Source organism: Elephas maximus, chromosome 19, assembly GCF_024166365.1.
Source record: "Elephas maximus indicus isolate mEleMax1 chromosome 19, mEleMax1 primary haplotype, whole genome shotgun sequence".
Lineage (NCBI taxonomy): Eukaryota > Metazoa > Chordata > Mammalia > Proboscidea > Elephantidae > Elephas > Elephas maximus.
Window position 1 is genome coordinate 23,322,067 of NC_064837.1, and position 16,517 is coordinate 23,338,583.

Below are 16,517 nucleotides of genomic sequence, written 5' to 3' on the forward strand. Positions count from 1 at the left end.
CGCCCCCCGGGGGAGTCACGTAGCTCTGCGGCATCCGCAGCCTTATTTACCAGAGCCGGGGCTGGAGCCACAGCTGTCGCCTACCAGAACGCAAGCCGTTCCTGTGGCTGCCGCGGCGAACTCGCTGGGCACAGGTGAGGCCCCGGGGGAGGGGAGAGACGGAGCTGCTCAGCATCTCCGCTTCCCTTCCCTGGTTCTTGTCATCCTTGCCCTTCTCCTTGGGGCCCCTGGATGTGTCTTGTCAGCTCTCTCCTTACATCCTCACTCCTTCCTGCGGACTAAAACCTCCATAGCTCTCAGCTCTGCCTCTCCCGGCTTCTTCCACTCCCCCTTCCTCTTAGTTCTCCCACCTGGAGCTCAGCTTTCCTAATCCCAGTCCTCCTCTGCTTCCTAGATTTTTCCTTGGGGTAAGTCTCTCCCATCCAGACCATTTTAATCTCTGTCTGCTCCCTCCTAGGCTAGGGTCCCTCTCCAGTTCTCTCACCTCCTCTGTCGTCATCTCTCCCCGCACCCCGCACCCAGGTCCTTCCCCCTGACTGGTTAGTCCGTGTCACCATCACCTCCCCAGAGTCTCCCCTCTGCCCTGGATCCATCTCTCTCCCTCCCTTTCTCAGGCTCTCAACTCATTCCTTTCAGCCCCAAGCCTCTGCCCCTGTCTCCCCTCTGGGTGTCTGAGTTCTGGGAAATTGAAGTGCTCCCTATTTCCCATCCCTCCCTCCACACAGGGCAAGTGCTTCTGGGCACTGGGGGTGGCCTGGTGGTGTCACTTCCCCCAGTCTTCCCATACTAACCTAGCTGACCTACTGGCCATCTTCCCTGAAACACTTGTGCAGTCCACTGGGGCCAGCCTCTGGCAATGGGGTGGTGAGTAGGCAGTAGGCATAGGAAATTTGGGGTATGGAAGAGGAGAGGTTCTGGAAGCCTATGGCTGTCCTTTGTGCCACCCCTACTCCCTACCTGCCCCCTTCGTCCCAACGTTTTCCTCCAGAAGCTGAGGGAAGGGGTGGGAGATGATGCGTAGTACTTATGCCTCCTTCTGAAGCCTTGGAAGTGAGTGCAGTTTCCTTAGGGGCCCTACTGAGGATGAGAAAGGAGAAGTTAGAAAGGCCAGGGTTTATGCCTATCTCAGGGAAGAACTGAATTCAGAGGGAGAAGGGTTGGCATCCTTGACTGGGCAGCAGTTTCATAAGACCTGTAGTTTTAGGGCTGCTCGCTTCCCCTCCCCCCTGAATCTTTTGCTGGGGCTGGGAAGGGTGCCCACCAGGGAAAAAAGGAGGTGTGAGAACTAGGGCTCTGAGCCCGCTAGCTGTCAGAGTGGTGCCACTTTGATGCCTGGGACCCATGCCAAGGACTGCTGCCATGTTCCCAGCCCCATGCTGGGGGTGGGGGGTGGGGGCAAGCCATTTGGCCCATCTGGCCAGGAGAGGAAGTAGAGGAGGTATGGGTCTTGTCTCCATTCCAGAGAGCTGTCACCATGCCCAACTCGTACCCAGCACTTTCTCCTGAGCAGAAGAAGGAGTTGTCTGACATTGCCCTCCGGATTGTGGCTCCAGGCAAAGGCATTCTGGCTGCAGATGAGTCTGTAGGTAGGTGGAGGCCTGTGGCTAGGTGGGGTAAAGGTGTTCAGAGAGCCCTGGGGATGGCCTTGCTGCCCCTCCTTGTTTGTCTCCAGGTAGCATGGCCAAACGGCTGAGCCAAATTGGGGTAGAGAACACAGAGGAGAACCGCCGGCTGTACCGCCAGGTCCTGTTTAGTGCCGATGACCGAGTGAAGAAGTGCATTGGAGGTGTCATCTTCTTCCATGAGACACTCTACCAGAAAGATGATAACGGCATCCCCTTTGTCCGTACAATCCAGGATAAGGGCATCGTTGTGGGCATCAAGGTGCAGCCACTGGCCCTGGGTAGGGGTTGGATGCGGAAATAGGTATCTGTGGGAGGGTCGGCAAGGGGGATCCTGCTTGGGTTCAGCTCTCTGCATGTGTATCCCCTACAGGTTGACAAGGGTGTGGTGCCTCTAGCTGGGACTGATGGAGAAACCACCACTCAAGGTACAGGGTGGGTGGGCTTCAGGACCACAGGGGTGCTGGAAGGTTGATGCAAGCAAAAGAGGGGCAGAGTGATGAGGCTGGCATTGTGTCTACAGGGCTGGATGGGCTCTCAGAACGCTGTGCCCAGTACAAGAAGGATGGCGCCGACTTCGCCAAGTGGCGCTGTGTACTGAAAATCACTGAGCGCACGCCCTCAGCACTTGCCATTCTGGAGAATGCCAACGTGCTGGCCCGCTATGCCAGCATCTGCCAGCAGGTGTGTGTGTGTGGGGGGGTGATTAGATGGGTGTCCTGTGCCTGGTGGGGAGAAGGTTATAGGGCTTTCTCCCGTCCTACCTACTGCCCCTCCCAAGCCACTCTGCTCTTACCTGCAGAATGGTATTGTGCCTATTGTGGAACCTGAAATCCTGCCTGATGGAGACCATGACCTCAAACGTTGCCAGTATGTTACAGAGAAGGTGAGTCCTCACCTGGGCACATACCACAGGGACAGCTTGACAGGGCAGCCTGTTCCCCATAGTTCCTGGCTCAGATCCAGGTACACTTTTCCAAAGATTCTTTTTACTTGATTCCAGAACAGGCCTGTGGGTCTGAGCCTGTACTGAGCCCTCACAATCTATGCCCACCCCTCCACTCCCTGGATAAGGACTATAGAGCAGTAAGTGGACCCGTAAGGGACCCAGAACCTTAGAAATCCCTTCTGATCCCCAGGTCCTGGCTGCTGTGTACAAAGCCCTGAGTGACCATCATGTTTACCTGGAGGGGACCCTACTGAAACCCAACATGGTGACCCCTGGCCATGCCTGTCCCATCAAGTATACCCCAGAGGAGATCGCCATGGCGACCGTCACTGCCTTGCGTCGCACTGTGCCCCCAGCTGTCCCAGGTATCACCCTGCTTCTATCCCTAAGGCCCATCTTCAGGTTCTTGTGGCCTTCAAGGGTCTCTTGCCCTGGAAAAATAGGGAATGACCAGTTTGTCTTCTCTCCTCCACCCTAGGTGTGACCTTCTTGTCTGGGGGTCAGAGTGAAGAGGAGGCATCGCTCAACCTCAATGCCATCAACCGTTGCCCCCTTCCCCGACCCTGGGCCCTCACCTTCTCCTATGGGCGTGCCCTGCAGGCCTCTGCACTCAATGCCTGGCGAGGGCAGCAGGACAATGCTGGGGCTGCCACTGAGGAATTCATCAAGCGGGCTGAGGTTGGGAGCTAGAGGTGGTGATAAGGGGGTGGCAGTGGTGGCGTGTAGCCTAGCAGGGGGCAGCACCCATAGACTACAGCCTGGGAAGGTTTGGCACCTGTGAGCTGGCTCAGCCTGAGTCCAGCTGATCTCCCTTACATACCTCCCCTCTCTCTCTCCAATCTTACAGGTGAATGGGCTTGCAGCTCAGGGCAAGTATGAAGGTAGCGGAGAAGATGGAGGAGCCGCAGCACAGTCCCTCTACATTGCCAACCATGCCTACTGAGCACCCATTCCACACCACAGTCCTTGACCTGGCCACATGCACCCAATTTTGCCTGTAGTTATGGCCCGGGCCAAGTAGCCATGCAGAGCAGAGGGCCTCCATTCAGTGCCAAGTTCTCCATTTTATCTTCTTCCCTCCCCTCTCCCATGTTGCACCTGGGACCATAGGATGGGAAGCCCCTGATGACTGAGGGCAGGAGGACTTGCTAGAAGTCAGAGCGGGATGCCTGGGTCTTCTGTGTGCCTCTGTAACCCCCTACAATTTCCCCACGATGGGGTAGCTTCTCCTTGGGCTCTCCTTCTTGCCTCTCCTCTTCTGGGACCAGAGGGTAGGACACTAGCCCTGATTCATGCTGAATACATACCACATAGCAAATAAATGGTAGCAAACATGCTACTCTGTCTGTCTGTTTTCCGCGTCAAATTGCCACCTCCCAGTTGCTGACCTTTGCTGATTCTGTCTCTGGGCCCTCTGATGGTGGTGGTAGACAGGATCAGTTTTGAGTTGGAGGGCTTCAGGTTTATGGGGGAGGGGCACACCCATTCATTATCACCAGCTTAGTCTCTTGCCTGCTGTTACCTAAGGCTGGAGTGGGGCAGTGTGAAGGGTTGCAAGTCTTCCGAGGACTGCCACATCAGGGGCACTAGGCTGCAGCTGCAGAAGGATGGAGTGAGGCAAGACCAGAGCAACTCCTGAAGGCAGATTGTGTGCAAGGCCCCAAACAAGGAGGCAGCAGGACAAGCTGGGAGAAGAGGGGGTGGAAGTCTCTTATATCTCATCTGTGTTGAGCCCTGCTGGGGCCTGAAACATTCAGCTAGGGGAAGCCGCAACAGAATCACCTGGGCTTCTGGGGGCTGCTACGCTGGGCAGGGTACCTAGGAAATTGCGAAGTGCTATAGCCCACTCCCATTTGGGGAAAAGGCACAGAGGGGGACAATTTGGGGTTCTGAGCAAGGGCAGACTTGGTAGGGCCTCGTGCTGAACTTTGACCAGTTGGCTGGAGTGTGAGGCAGGCTGAGCACCTGAATCTGCATGAGCAGACTAGTAAGATAAAGAGATGTGGGAACATGCTGGGTGTGTTGTGTGAACTGAGAGCTACGCTTCACCCAGTTAATTATTGCAAAGTGGGAATGTAGGCCTGACCTTATAACAAAAATAGCTAACAGAGATAGCACTTTTTACGTGCTCTTGCCAGGCCCGGTTCTAGTCACTCTACGTATACTAACTCGTTTAATACAACAATCCTGTAAAGTAAGTACTATTGTCCCTATTTTAACATGAGGGAACAGTTACAGCAGTTAATTAACTCACTCAAGATTACTCAGGTATTAAGTGGTGAAGCTAGGATTTGAACCCAAGTGATCAGGATTCAAAGTCTGTGTTCTTATGAATTTTCAAGATTTTTAAGTGTCTGAAGTTTTACAAGTTGAAAATGAATACAAGGTGAATTAAAACACTGCACTGAGTGAGCCAATTTTGCTAAGAGTTAGTAGCTTGCCACCTCCGTGTTTGAGGGTGAGGATAGGGCTCCCAGAAGAGGCAGCGCTATGAAGGGGATGATAAACAGTGATGGTAGTAGTTGACATTTGAGTGCCTTGAGGGTCTTTACACGAATGCTCTCACCATTTAACACGAGAAAACAGGCTCAGAGTTGCGAAGTAATTTGCTCCTTGGTCGCCTAGCTAGTATTTAATGACTGCAGAATTTACGTTCTTAATCCCTGGGGGCTCGGAATGTGTTCTACAAGAAAAAAAATTTTTTTTTTGAAAGCTGGAGCTTAATCAGGTGCCCCCAGCAACGCCGTCACTCGCCCCTCCTTGTCCTTGTACCCTCCTTTCGAATTCCCAGCGAGGCTCCATGCAGACCCCGCCCACGCCGCCGGCTTTCTCCCGCCTGGCAGTTTGGAGTGCCACTCTCTAGCGGAGCCGTCGTTGCCGTGGTCCCGCCCCCTCCCTACGGGGCTTCCGATTGGAGGAGGCACGTGCAGCTCCGCCCCTCGGCGGCTTGAGCAGCCGGAAGCGAGCATGGCGGCCGCAGGGGCCGCCGCCACAGATATAGGTGCGGTGGGACTCGCGTGGTGTTTCTTGGACGCCCAGGGAGGAATGCGGGGGTGGGGATGGTGACCCCGCAGACATGGGGCAGGGGTCTCAGACAGGGGTCCCTTCAGAGTTGAGGCCCCTCGGGCGGACATCCCTACTGACGCGGGCCGAGGGCCTCTGGGCCCCGGTTGCCCGGCCTCCTCCCCGTTGGGGCTGGGCCTGGCCTCCGAGCTCGACCCCTACGCCTTAGTCGGTCCCCCGTGTCCCTAGAGGTGGTCCGGGGCAAGCGCGCCGCTCTCTTCTTCGCTGCTGTGGCCATCGTGTTGGGGCTGCCACTCTGGTGGAAGACCACGGAGACCTACCGCGCCTCATTGCCCTACTCCCAGATCAATGGACTGAATGCCCTGCAGGTGAGACTCCTTAGGGGAGGACTGGGGGACAGCCCACTGTCAAGGTGGAGACTCAGCGGACGTCCCTGACGCCCCTTCCCGCAGCTGCGGCTCATGGTGCCTGTCACTGTCGTGTTTGCCCGGGAGTCAGTGCCCGTGGATGACCTGGAGAAGCTGCCCTTCACCGTTGTGCATGAGAGAGAGATCCCGCTGAAATGTGAGTTCTGGGGGGCCAGGACTGCCCTTCCGGCCTGAGCTCAGACCAGAGGTGGGTTGGGGAAGGAACCTGGGTGTCCCATAAAGGTAGTTAGAAACTTACTGGTAAAAGCTCTGTCTGAAGGAAGAGTATGTTTGGTTAGAAGAACACTAAATTCACTGTCTGTCATTAAGGCGGAGATTTTATTCATAAAATAGTTCTGGTGCCTTATCAGAAGCAGTTGATGCTCATCAGAGAATAGGGGAGGAAGGGGGATATAGTGGAAAGAACATAGATTTTGAAATTAAATTGGGTTTGAATACAGGTCCTTTTCAGTTTAACGTTAAACACTTCACAGAATATTAGGTGCTTTTTCTTAGGTACCAGGAATTCAGGGAAAAATTAAGTAGATAATTGTTTCAAGAAGTTCATAGGTAGGGGAGAAGGACACTTAGCTAAAGAAATTACAGAAGCATACAAGAACCAGCGATAGCATTTAAGAAACAGATTTAACTGGGAGGAAAGAAAGGCGAGAAGACTGAGAGATGTAACTTTTAAGCCAGCTATTTAAAGGATGAGTAGGAATACAGGTGAGATCCCTGGTAGTGTGCGCAGTGATTGAAGCACTCAGCTGCTAACTCAGCTTGAACCAACCAGCCACCAGCTGAGGGAGAAAGATAACGGTAGTCTTCTTTTGTAAAGATTACAGCCTTGGAAACCTTGTGGGGCAGCTCTGCTCTGTCCTATAGGTTCACCATGAGTTGGAATCCACTTGATGGCAATGGGTTTGGTTTTTGGTTTTGTTCACTTTTGATGATGCAAAAATTATTTGATGAGTTCAGGTATTGTCAGCCTGATCTCTATATTTTAATGTTCCCCATCAACCTTTCATCCAATCCATTGATCTGATCCATTGATCCTGAAATCTCTTTCATTAGTGGTTGCAAAAATGATAATTTTCTAATTCTGTCTTCCACTTATATGGCTTGGATTTCTTCTATAAGGAAGGAAGAACTTTCCCATTAAATATTTAGTTCAGCTTGTCAAGTTCCAGGAAAAAAAAATCCCTTTGGAATCACCTTACATGTATAGATTAACTTGGGGAGAATTGACATCCTTACAATATTTAGTCGTTCTCTGCAAGAGACTTGTATGCTTTTTCCATCTTACCGGGGTCTTTTTTTATGTTCTTCAGTAAACCCGGTGCCGTCGAGTCAATTCTGACTTCAGTAAAGTTCTCGCATTTTCTTATTATGATTTTGTACTTTTATTCTTGGGCACTTTTATAATTTTTATTGTTGCTACGATTGGGATTTTTAAAAATTACTATTTTTCTAATTGAATATTTATCAGAAGGTTATTGATTTGTGTGTATTCTCGTATCTGGTCATCTTACTGAACTGTTGCTACTAGTTCTAATAGCTTTTCAGATGGTTACTTCTTAATTTTCCAAGAAAATATACCGTCTTCAAAAATGGCCATTTTATCTTTTTCTTTCAAGTATTTGTAAGTCTTTTTCTTCACTTATTATGTTGGTTTGGATCTTTAGAAAGAACAGTATCAAATAATAGAAAGTAATAATAGAGGCGATAGCAGGCATCCTTGTTTTTTGTTCTGTTTTTTACCGACTTTAACGGAACCGTATTTAGTATTTTGTCATTCAGTGTGCACCTTTGTTTTTATCAGGTATGTTTATTGAACTTCCTTGGCGTTTTGGGGCAGGGGTGGGGCAGCACTTGAAGCCATTACTGTAATGATTATAGTAGTAGATCTCACAGTTGGAGGATACTACAGCGTGTACACAGGCAGAGAGGCGGGAGCTGGGGCAGATGGAAGAAGTGGAGTGCCGTGTGTTTGATACCATCCATGCAGAAATCATTAGAGTTGGCTGGAGCGTCTTGATCTTTCTCTGCACTCATCTTGCTGTTCTCACACTGGGCAGTGTTAGGACTGCGGGCGATGGGCAGAGAGATCTGAGACTTGCCCTTCCCATCACGCTTCTTCCTCTCCCTCCCAGACAAAATGAAAATCAAATGCCGTTTCCAGAAGGCTTACCGGAGGGCTCTAGACCACGAGGAGGAGGCCCTATCGTTGAGCAGTGTGCAAGGTATGGGGAGGGCATCTTTGTAACATGAATCCCTTTTCATGTGATCTCTTGAGTGTGGTTTTCCTTTTTTTTTTTTTTGAGTGTGTAATTTTCATACCTTGGCTTACCTCCAGTGTGTCTCTGGGAAAGCTGGGAATGAGACACTTTGTGTTTCAGCTTGGGTCACTGAGGGCCAGAGAGGTCAAGTGGTTTGGTCAGCCGGGTGTGAGTGGGAGCTAGAGGGGTGGCCTAGATACTCCGTAGAGGGCCGGTGGAGATGGGATGGTGTTTTTCCTCCTGCTACACCATCTGCTCTTGTCTCCAGAGGCAGAAGCCATGTTAGCTGAGCCACAGGAGCAACCAGAGGGCTCCCTGACTGTGTACGTGATCTCTGAACACTCCTCTCTTCTTCCGCAGGTAGGGCAAGCAGAGAGGCCATGGCATTGCTTTACCCCTTCAGCTCATCCTCTCCTGGGTCAGCCTCCTTCTTGCAGTATTGCTGCTCATTTGTTCCATTCACTACAGAAAATTCTCCACATCTTTACAAAAAGAATGCAAACAGGGATTTATTCATTGACTCTGAGTCTTTCTAAATCCTAGACCAAGCTCGTGTATATGGTTAAAGCACCGATGACAAGTTAAAGTTGGAGGGAAAAGAAATCAGTACGATTAAAAAGAAGGAAGCGGGTTGGAGTGAATTGTGATGATAATACGGGCAATGCATGGACCTTCTCACTTTATGCACAGAAGGCTAGGTGGGAGCTCTACCATGTACCATTTTCTTTCATAATGAAATATTTAATTCTTGTAAAATGAAAAGATAACTTGAATGAGTATCTTTGTACCCCCCACAGCTTGCAGACTACATTATAGAAATATAGTTGGAGCCCCGTGCCCCTCCTAGTTACACTCCCTGCCCTTTCAGCCCAAGGTGACCTTAGTGTGTGTATCATTTTCTTGACTTTCTGTAGCATTTTATTACATACGCTGTATCTCTAAACAGCATGTCTAATTTTACATGTTTTTGAACTTTATATAAATGGTATAATATAGCACTTGTTCTTCTGTACCTTTTGTTTATGTTCAACATCATGTTTGAGAGAATCATTCGTGATGATAGGTATAGTTGAATCGAGTGCTTTCATTTTCACTTTTGTCTAATGTTTTGTTGTATAAACATATGACAATATATCCATTCTGTTGCTAATGGACATTTGAGTTGGGTCCAGTTTTTTGGTACTAGAAACAATGCTGCTGTGAACCTTCTTGTCTTGCCTCTTTGCCATGTGTCATTTTTTAATCAGACTTTCTAGTAGTTTATTCTGCTTTTCTTGCCCAGCATGCTGTCCCTGAATTTCCAGTTCTCCATTTTACCAGCCCCTGAAGAGGTGGATGCTGTCTGGACCCTTGTCTACTAGGAAAAAGAAGGAAACTGTCCTGAAACTAATGAAGACACTCATACATATCCATAGTTTAGCAATGCCGAGATAATAACCCACTGTCAATCTAAAGAGAGGTGCAGGCCTGTTGGTCAGTGGCAAAAGGCCAGATTCTTAAAGACTGGAGCCAGAATGCTCTTCTGCTTTCTTCCCTTAGCTGTGTGAGTCATGGGCATCCTGTCCTTTGCTCACCCCTCACAGGACATAATGAGCTACATTGGGCCCAAGAGAACCGCAGTTGTACGGGGCCTGATGCACCGGGAGGCCTTTAACATCATTGGCCGCCGCATAATCCAAGTAGCCCAGGCCATGTCTTTGACTGAGGATGTGCTAGCTGGTGCCCTGGCTGACCGCCTTCCAGAGGACAAGTGGAGCTCTGAGAAGAGGCGGCCTCTCAAGTCCAGCTTGGGTAGGGTGACTGGGCTTCACCATGGGAAGGGAGAGGGAATAAATCATGTGGTGGCAGTGAGACAGAGGGGAATTCACACACAAAACCCTTACTCCTTTATTCTCCAGTCTCAACTTTTTCTTAAAGCACTAGTTTTATCCTCCCTTTGGGTCCCTGGTGGCAACCAGCCCCAGTCAAGAGAAAAACAAGTTCACCTCAGCCAGGGGTATAGTCTACCTCTGTTCCTTGATCCCCAGGAGCCTTCTGATTTCCTTGACTCCTGTTCTATAGGCTATGAGATCACCTTCAGTTTACTCAACCCAGACCCCAAGTCCCATGACGTCCACTGGGACATTGAGGGGGCTGTCCAGCGCTATGTGCAGCGCTTCCTGAATGCCCTCAGTGCTGCCGGCAACTTCTCTGTGGACTCTCAGGTGAGACTGGGGAGCAAGGTGAGGAGTTTTCCTCCTGGTTGCACCATTTTTTTCAAAGTCCCTACATATTTAGTGTTTATAAGTACAGCCTATACCTCCATCTCTTGGAGCTTGCTGATTTGCTAGAAATTTCCTGTGTGTGTCAGCATCATGAGGGGAGACACTGGTCTGTGTGGGTGACTGTGTCTGTGTCTTGAGGGCAGCTTCTAGTGTCTTTACTTTCCCTTCTTGATGCCCAACTTGCGGGAGTCCCGTGAGTGCTTGTTAACTAGCCAGCTTCCGGATGGCTCTCTCTAGAACTCTTTTTGCCACTTGTGTCTTGGTGTTATGCCATCAGCCATCCTTCAGGAATGTTATTTTTAAAAAAACTTCCTGAAATATGTTAATGAAGCTACAATAAAGATACTGCAAAGAATGTTGCTGTTTATATCATACAGTGTCCTTTTAGTGAAAACCTGTGGGAGAAATTTTTATCAGGTCTTGGTAGTGGGAGACCTGAATAACTGGCTTGATTTTATCTTATGAACATTGGGATATGTTGCTCTTTGTTTCCCTCTTTGATTAGGCTGGTAGGAAGCTTGGTGAAATACTTGGTTTTCAAAGGGTATATCTAGTGTATATTAACTTTACCCGTGGCTTCATTGTTTGTTTTCCCTACAGTTATTTTCTCTCAGCCCTATGATTGTTTTTTATATTATGCCTGGTACTAATTTTATCTTTTTAAGCCACCTCAAATCTTTTTTTTTGGGAGGGACAAAGTAGAATATAATTCAATAAACAAAATAATCCCCCCCCCCCATTTGCTCCACAGATCCTTTACTATGCAGTGTTGGGAGTCAACCCCCGCTTTGACCCAGCTTCCTCCAGTTACTACCTGGCTGCTCACAGCCTCCCCCATGTCATCAATCCTGTGGAGTCGAGGCTGGGTGAGCTGATTTGAGGGCTCTTCTGCCAGGCCAGGGAGGGACTCAGGGCCTAGCCTGGGGTTGGAAGAGGGTTGTATATAGTGATGGTTTCCAGGCTGGGTTGCTCTGAGGGGTGGGGAAGTGCTGGGATTAAGGCCCCTTTTTCGTAATGCTCTGTTGATATCTCCATCCCTCATATCCAGAAGCATTTATTAAACATGATTCCCAGCACTTTTTGTAGATAGATATGCTGGGTCTCCATCCCTGAAAGCCATCTAGGAAAGACGGGCTAATGGGTAGGAAAGATGAGCTAATGGGTAGGAAAGACAGACAACAGCAAAAGTACATGGAGACTGAATTTGAATTGACGGCTCTGCTGATTGAGGTTGAGGAACCTTGAAGCCAGGATTACAGTTTTTCATTTTTGGGGTAGAGCCTAGGAAGGGTAGGTGTGACCAAGAATTGTCATGCAGGCAAACCAAAGTGGGTATATCACTGATTGTGGAATTTCTGGCACCAGAGGCAGGCCATTGTGGACCAGGGGTATGTGAGGGGCAGCACTTAGCAAGTTCCTTCTCCATAGAAGGATGTTGCAGGTCAAGGGAGCTATGAGCTTAGATGCAGACGAGTCAGACAGCATAGGCATTCAGTGAGCACAGAGTAGTTTAGCGTGGCTGAAATGATGATGCTGGCAAGGCAAGCAGCAAATACCAGACTGTTCAATAAGGACCACATTATGGAGTTTGATATTAATGGGTAGACTTTAAAAAAAATTAAGCAGAGAACTGACTTGAGATCAGATTCATACCTGTGCTTAAAACTAGGTATAATAATGTGGGTACAGTGTGGCAGTGGCCAAGAGAGCAAAGGGGGTCTCTTAAAGAAGATTCCAGGGGCATTTTGGGACTTAGGACCACACTCCATCCATCTGGCACATCTTGGGAAAATACTGAGAGGTCCTACACCACAGAAACCCAAGACTGGAGGATATCCCAGAGAGTATTAGTTGGGGAAACTGAGGCCCAGGGTGGGTGACCAGTGAGTTAGAGGCTGGCTTGGAGCTAAGATCTTGGTCTGGTGTGTTTGGTGTTCGATCTGCTCTTCTCTCTGTCCCACAGGGTCCAGCGCTGCTTCCCTCTACCCTGTGCTCAACTTTCTACTGTACGTGCCTGAGCTTGCCCACTCCCCGCTCTACATTCAGGACAAGGATGGGACTCCAGTCGCCACCAACGCCTTCCACAGTCCCCGCTGGGGAGGCATTATGGTAACAATCACACTGCAGACCCCAGTGCCCAAGCTTCAGGGATAGACAGATGATCCCTGAGACCGTTCTTTCTGTTGCCTCAGGTGTCCTCTGTGGCCTAGTCTGCGGGAGAGGCAGGCACCAAGGAGGCAAGGGTGCTGTGTGCTCCTGTCCTCCCTCTGCCAGCACCACTCTCTTGTGTTTGCCAGTGCTGATTGATGGCCAATATGACCCTTTTGCACTTGGCAGTTTGCACTTATTTAGGACTATTCTGTGAACATCTTAGGTCCTGGCCCTATTTGTGGGAGTCTTGCAAGGTTAGGAGCTTTGCCTCCCTTTTAGCCTGGGAGTTTCTCATAGCTTAGAACTATAAAATAAGATTTAAAAAATGTATTTGACAGGACGTTTGAGGGAATAATTGAGGTACTTTATGTAAATTCCTAATAGTAGTTGTTGTATGCTGTCAAGTTGATTCTGACTCATAGCGACCCTATAGAACAGAGTAGAACTGTCCCATGAGGTTTCCTAGGCTATAAATCTTTATGGGAGCAGATTGCCAGGTTTTTCTCCCTCGAAGCTGCCAGTGGGATGCCATTTTTGCTTAGCAACCAAGCACTTACTCAAAAAGTATTAGCTATGCCATCAGTTTTATAGCTTCCAAAGAACAGAGACTGTGTTTTCATTTTCTCTCATGACCTCCAGAGTGCCTAGGGAAGAGCTGTGCATAGTCCTGATGTAGTGTTATGGTGATCTCCTTCCCCCTTTCAGGTATACAACGTTGACCCCACAGCCTACAATGCCTCGGGGCTGCCGGTGAAAGTCGAGGTGGACATGGTACAAGTGATGGAGGTGTTCCTGGCTCAGCTGCGGTGAGGCCCTGGGTGTTCCATTCGGAGGGCATGGCCACTGAGAGACTGACCACAGTCTCCTTGGCTCTAGAGGGGGATTGCAATCAGAATGAAATCTCCCTTGCCAGGGATACCTGGGCTATGCCTAGAGCCACCAGGAAGCCAAGAAAGCTTTCCAAGAATTGCTTCATCCTTTTTCTAAGTAGGTCTGGTTGCTTGCAAAACCCAATTTAAGAAAGGTAGACATGAATGTCAGGTCCATGAGGCATGATTAGTTGTGCTTAAGAAAACAGCTATTAATTCATTGTACTAATTGATTGATTATGAGAGTGGCTGCCTGAAGTCCTGTGTGTCTGGCCGCATCAGAAAAAGAGTATTCTTCTGATTGATTAGCAATGTCTGGCATGGGTATAGGACGAGAGGCATAGCACACATACCTTTTTGTTAAAGATGGTCCTGGATCATCCCTTAACTCTTAAGTCCCAGTGGCCCCATTTGTCCAAAGAGAGGGTAAGGAAGGGTGAGGGGGTTAAACTCAGTTGGTGTTATCAGAAGTTTTTTAGCCCTGGAAGCTTTCTTCAAACAAGGTCTTGGATGGCCAATATAGAAACAGGTGAAAGTGGAAACACTCTGGGGAAAGCAGGGTTTGGGGCTCTGGATTGCTTGGTGGTGTTGCTCACTCTTCAAGACTCTGAGACACTTCCCCACAACCCCTATGGTTCAGGGTAAGATTGAAGTCATTGACTTAGGGCAGATAATCCAGGAATCTTAGCCATCTTCTCCCACCTTCTGGTCTCAGCCACCTTGATCTTACTTGGCTGTTCCTACAGACTGCTCTTTGGGATTGCTCAGCCCCACCTGCCTCCCAAATGCCTGTTTTCGGGGCCTAAGAGTGAAGGGCTAATGAGCTGGGAGCTGGACCGGCTGCTCTGGGCTCGGTCAGTGGAGAACCTGGCCACGGCTATGACCACCCTCACGTCCCTGGCCCAGCTTCTGGGCAAGATCAGCAACATTGTCATCAAGGATGATGTGGCATCTGAGGTACGTGGGCAGGGACGGATTCTGTGGCCTAGAACTGGAGAGGTCAGTGAGGGCCAAAGTATATGGTGCAACCGGAGAGAGCCATCTGAGGTCCAGGGTGTGTGTGAGCATGCCATCCTTGAGTGCCCCAGGCTTCCTCTAGAGGGCAGTGCCAGCCTCAGGAGTCCAAATGGGAATGAGAGGTTTCAAGCAGACCCTAAGAAATACACACATAGCCCTTTTATACTGACCTCCATTTATCCTGGGTGAACTCCAGGCAAACTCCCTGGTAGGCCAAAGGCAGGTTAAAGGCCAGCCCCTTCCCCACCATGCCTAGGACTTATTTTAACCCTCTCTCTCCTTCCTAGGTTTACAGGGCAGTAGCTGCAGTCCAGAAGGCAGCAGAGGAGTTGGCCACTGGACACCTGGCCTCTGCCTTCCTTGCCAGCCAGGAAGCTGTGACGTCCTCAGAACGTGCCTTTTTTGACCCCTCACTCCTCCACCTCCTGTATTTTCCTGATGACCAGAAGTTTGCCATCTACATCCCACTCTTCCTGCCTATGGCCGTGCCCATCCTCCTATCCCTGTTCAAGATCTTTCTGGAGACCCGCAAGTCCTGGAAGAAGCCTGAGAAGATAGACTGAGCAGGGCAGAATCTCAGTAGGAGCCCTTCTTTTCAGGCCAGGATGGGAGGTGTTAGATTGAGAGGCACATAAATCGGGCCTGCTGCGAATGACCTGTTTCCAGCCTCTGTTGCCTTTCCAGCAACCGAAGTGCAATACTCCAAGATGGATTCATCTTCCCTTTCCATTCCCCGGGCTCAGGTCTCCCTGCCTCCCCACTCCTCATACTCTCCGGAGTGTCATAGTAGCATCACCTCGGTCTCCTTATCTGACCTGAACTTGAAGATACCTGACTACCTCCAGCTGGGGCAAGGACAGCTTGTACTTCTACCCTGTTTCTCAACATAGCACACTCCTCTTGTTACCGAGAAGGCAGCATGAGGGAAAGCCCTGGTTGGATCCTTCCACCCTGCACAGTTTTCTCTAACCCCTCAGGGAGAGCCCCAGCACTGCTTTGCTGGAAGGGGCCCAGGCACAGGTCACTCGGGGGCTCCTCCCTTACGCCTCTCCTTCCTGGCTTGCTGCGCCTGTTGGGTACAGCCAGACAGACAGGAGTCCAGAAGGCAGCAGCTCAGGACTTGGTGCTGTGTGTGGCAGAGGCTTGGGCGGTATGGTACAGTGGAGAAAGTTCCAGAGTTGAAATCAAAAAGGCCTGAATTCCTTGCTTCTGCATTTATCATCTAGTGAGCTCCCTCATTTGTTAAAATGGCACTAATGACACCTCCCTTAACAAGGTTGTTGTGCAGATTAGATGTGATAAATCATGTGAAAGTGTCTGGCATCTACTAGGCTCTCAATAAACATTGGTTGAATATGAATTGAAATGATATGAAGTATGGCTATACTTTTAATTCTTCATTTACGTGTAAGTAATCGTTTTCTGGCATCTATCTTCCTGGGCTCACAGGTCCACCTTGCCTCTATCTGGCCATGTGCCCTTCCTGCCCCTCTGTCTTGTAGGGCTCTGGTGGCCCGACACCTGGGCCGTTGTCCGTCTGGGTGTCCTGGGTTGCCCAACAAGGCTGTTAGCAGCTACGTCTGCTTTTTAGCAGGGAACTGAGAGAATAGCTTATACCAGTGAAAGCCCTCAGGTACTAGCTCATTCAACAAAGGAAAAGTTATTGAGCACAGGCCTCAGTGGGCTTCTGCTAGGTGCTGGGGCCATAATAGGGAACAAAACAGTCCGCTTTGGCTTAGCTGGTCTTTGAGGGGGAAGAGACTGAGCAAATAAAAATAGTTTCAGTTATGTATTAGAAAAAAATGAACTAATTGGTTAATGATTGGGGGCGAGGGGGGTGTACTTTAGTTTGGATGTGAGGTATGGCCTTTGACATTTAAGGTGAGACCAAAAGGACAAGAAGAGGTCATATAGGGGGAGAACACCCTGGGCAAA

At 49.7% G+C, this 16,517-nt stretch overlaps 2 protein-coding genes across 2 annotated transcripts; both read left to right on the forward strand.

Annotated features, from left to right (window-relative positions):
• The first annotated feature begins 16 nt into the window (after positions 1-16).
• ALDOC (aldolase, fructose-bisphosphate C) lies at positions 17-3,910 on the forward strand. The gene is made up of 9 exons (XM_049860873.1): positions 17-134; positions 1,463-1,586; positions 1,673-1,884; positions 1,996-2,050; positions 2,146-2,306; positions 2,425-2,508; positions 2,762-2,936; positions 3,050-3,249; positions 3,419-3,910. Exons 2-9 carry the CDS (start codon positions 1,475-1,477, stop codon positions 3,512-3,514), a joined length of 1,095 nt encoding a protein of 364 aa, XP_049716830.1. The 5' UTR covers positions 17-134; positions 1,463-1,474; the 3' UTR covers positions 3,515-3,910.
• A 1,606-nt stretch (positions 3,911-5,516) lies between these two features.
• On the forward strand, positions 5,517-15,951 carry PIGS (phosphatidylinositol glycan anchor biosynthesis class S). The gene is made up of 12 exons (XM_049860899.1): positions 5,517-5,572; positions 5,824-5,963; positions 6,048-6,159; positions 8,156-8,245; positions 8,550-8,641; positions 9,865-10,072; positions 10,343-10,485; positions 11,297-11,411; positions 12,509-12,654; positions 13,402-13,502; positions 14,312-14,522; positions 14,870-15,951. Exons 1-12 carry the CDS (start codon positions 5,539-5,541, stop codon positions 15,143-15,145), a joined length of 1,668 nt encoding a protein of 555 aa, XP_049716856.1. The 5' UTR covers positions 5,517-5,538; the 3' UTR covers positions 15,146-15,951.
• Positions 15,952-16,517: the final 566 nt, after the last annotated feature.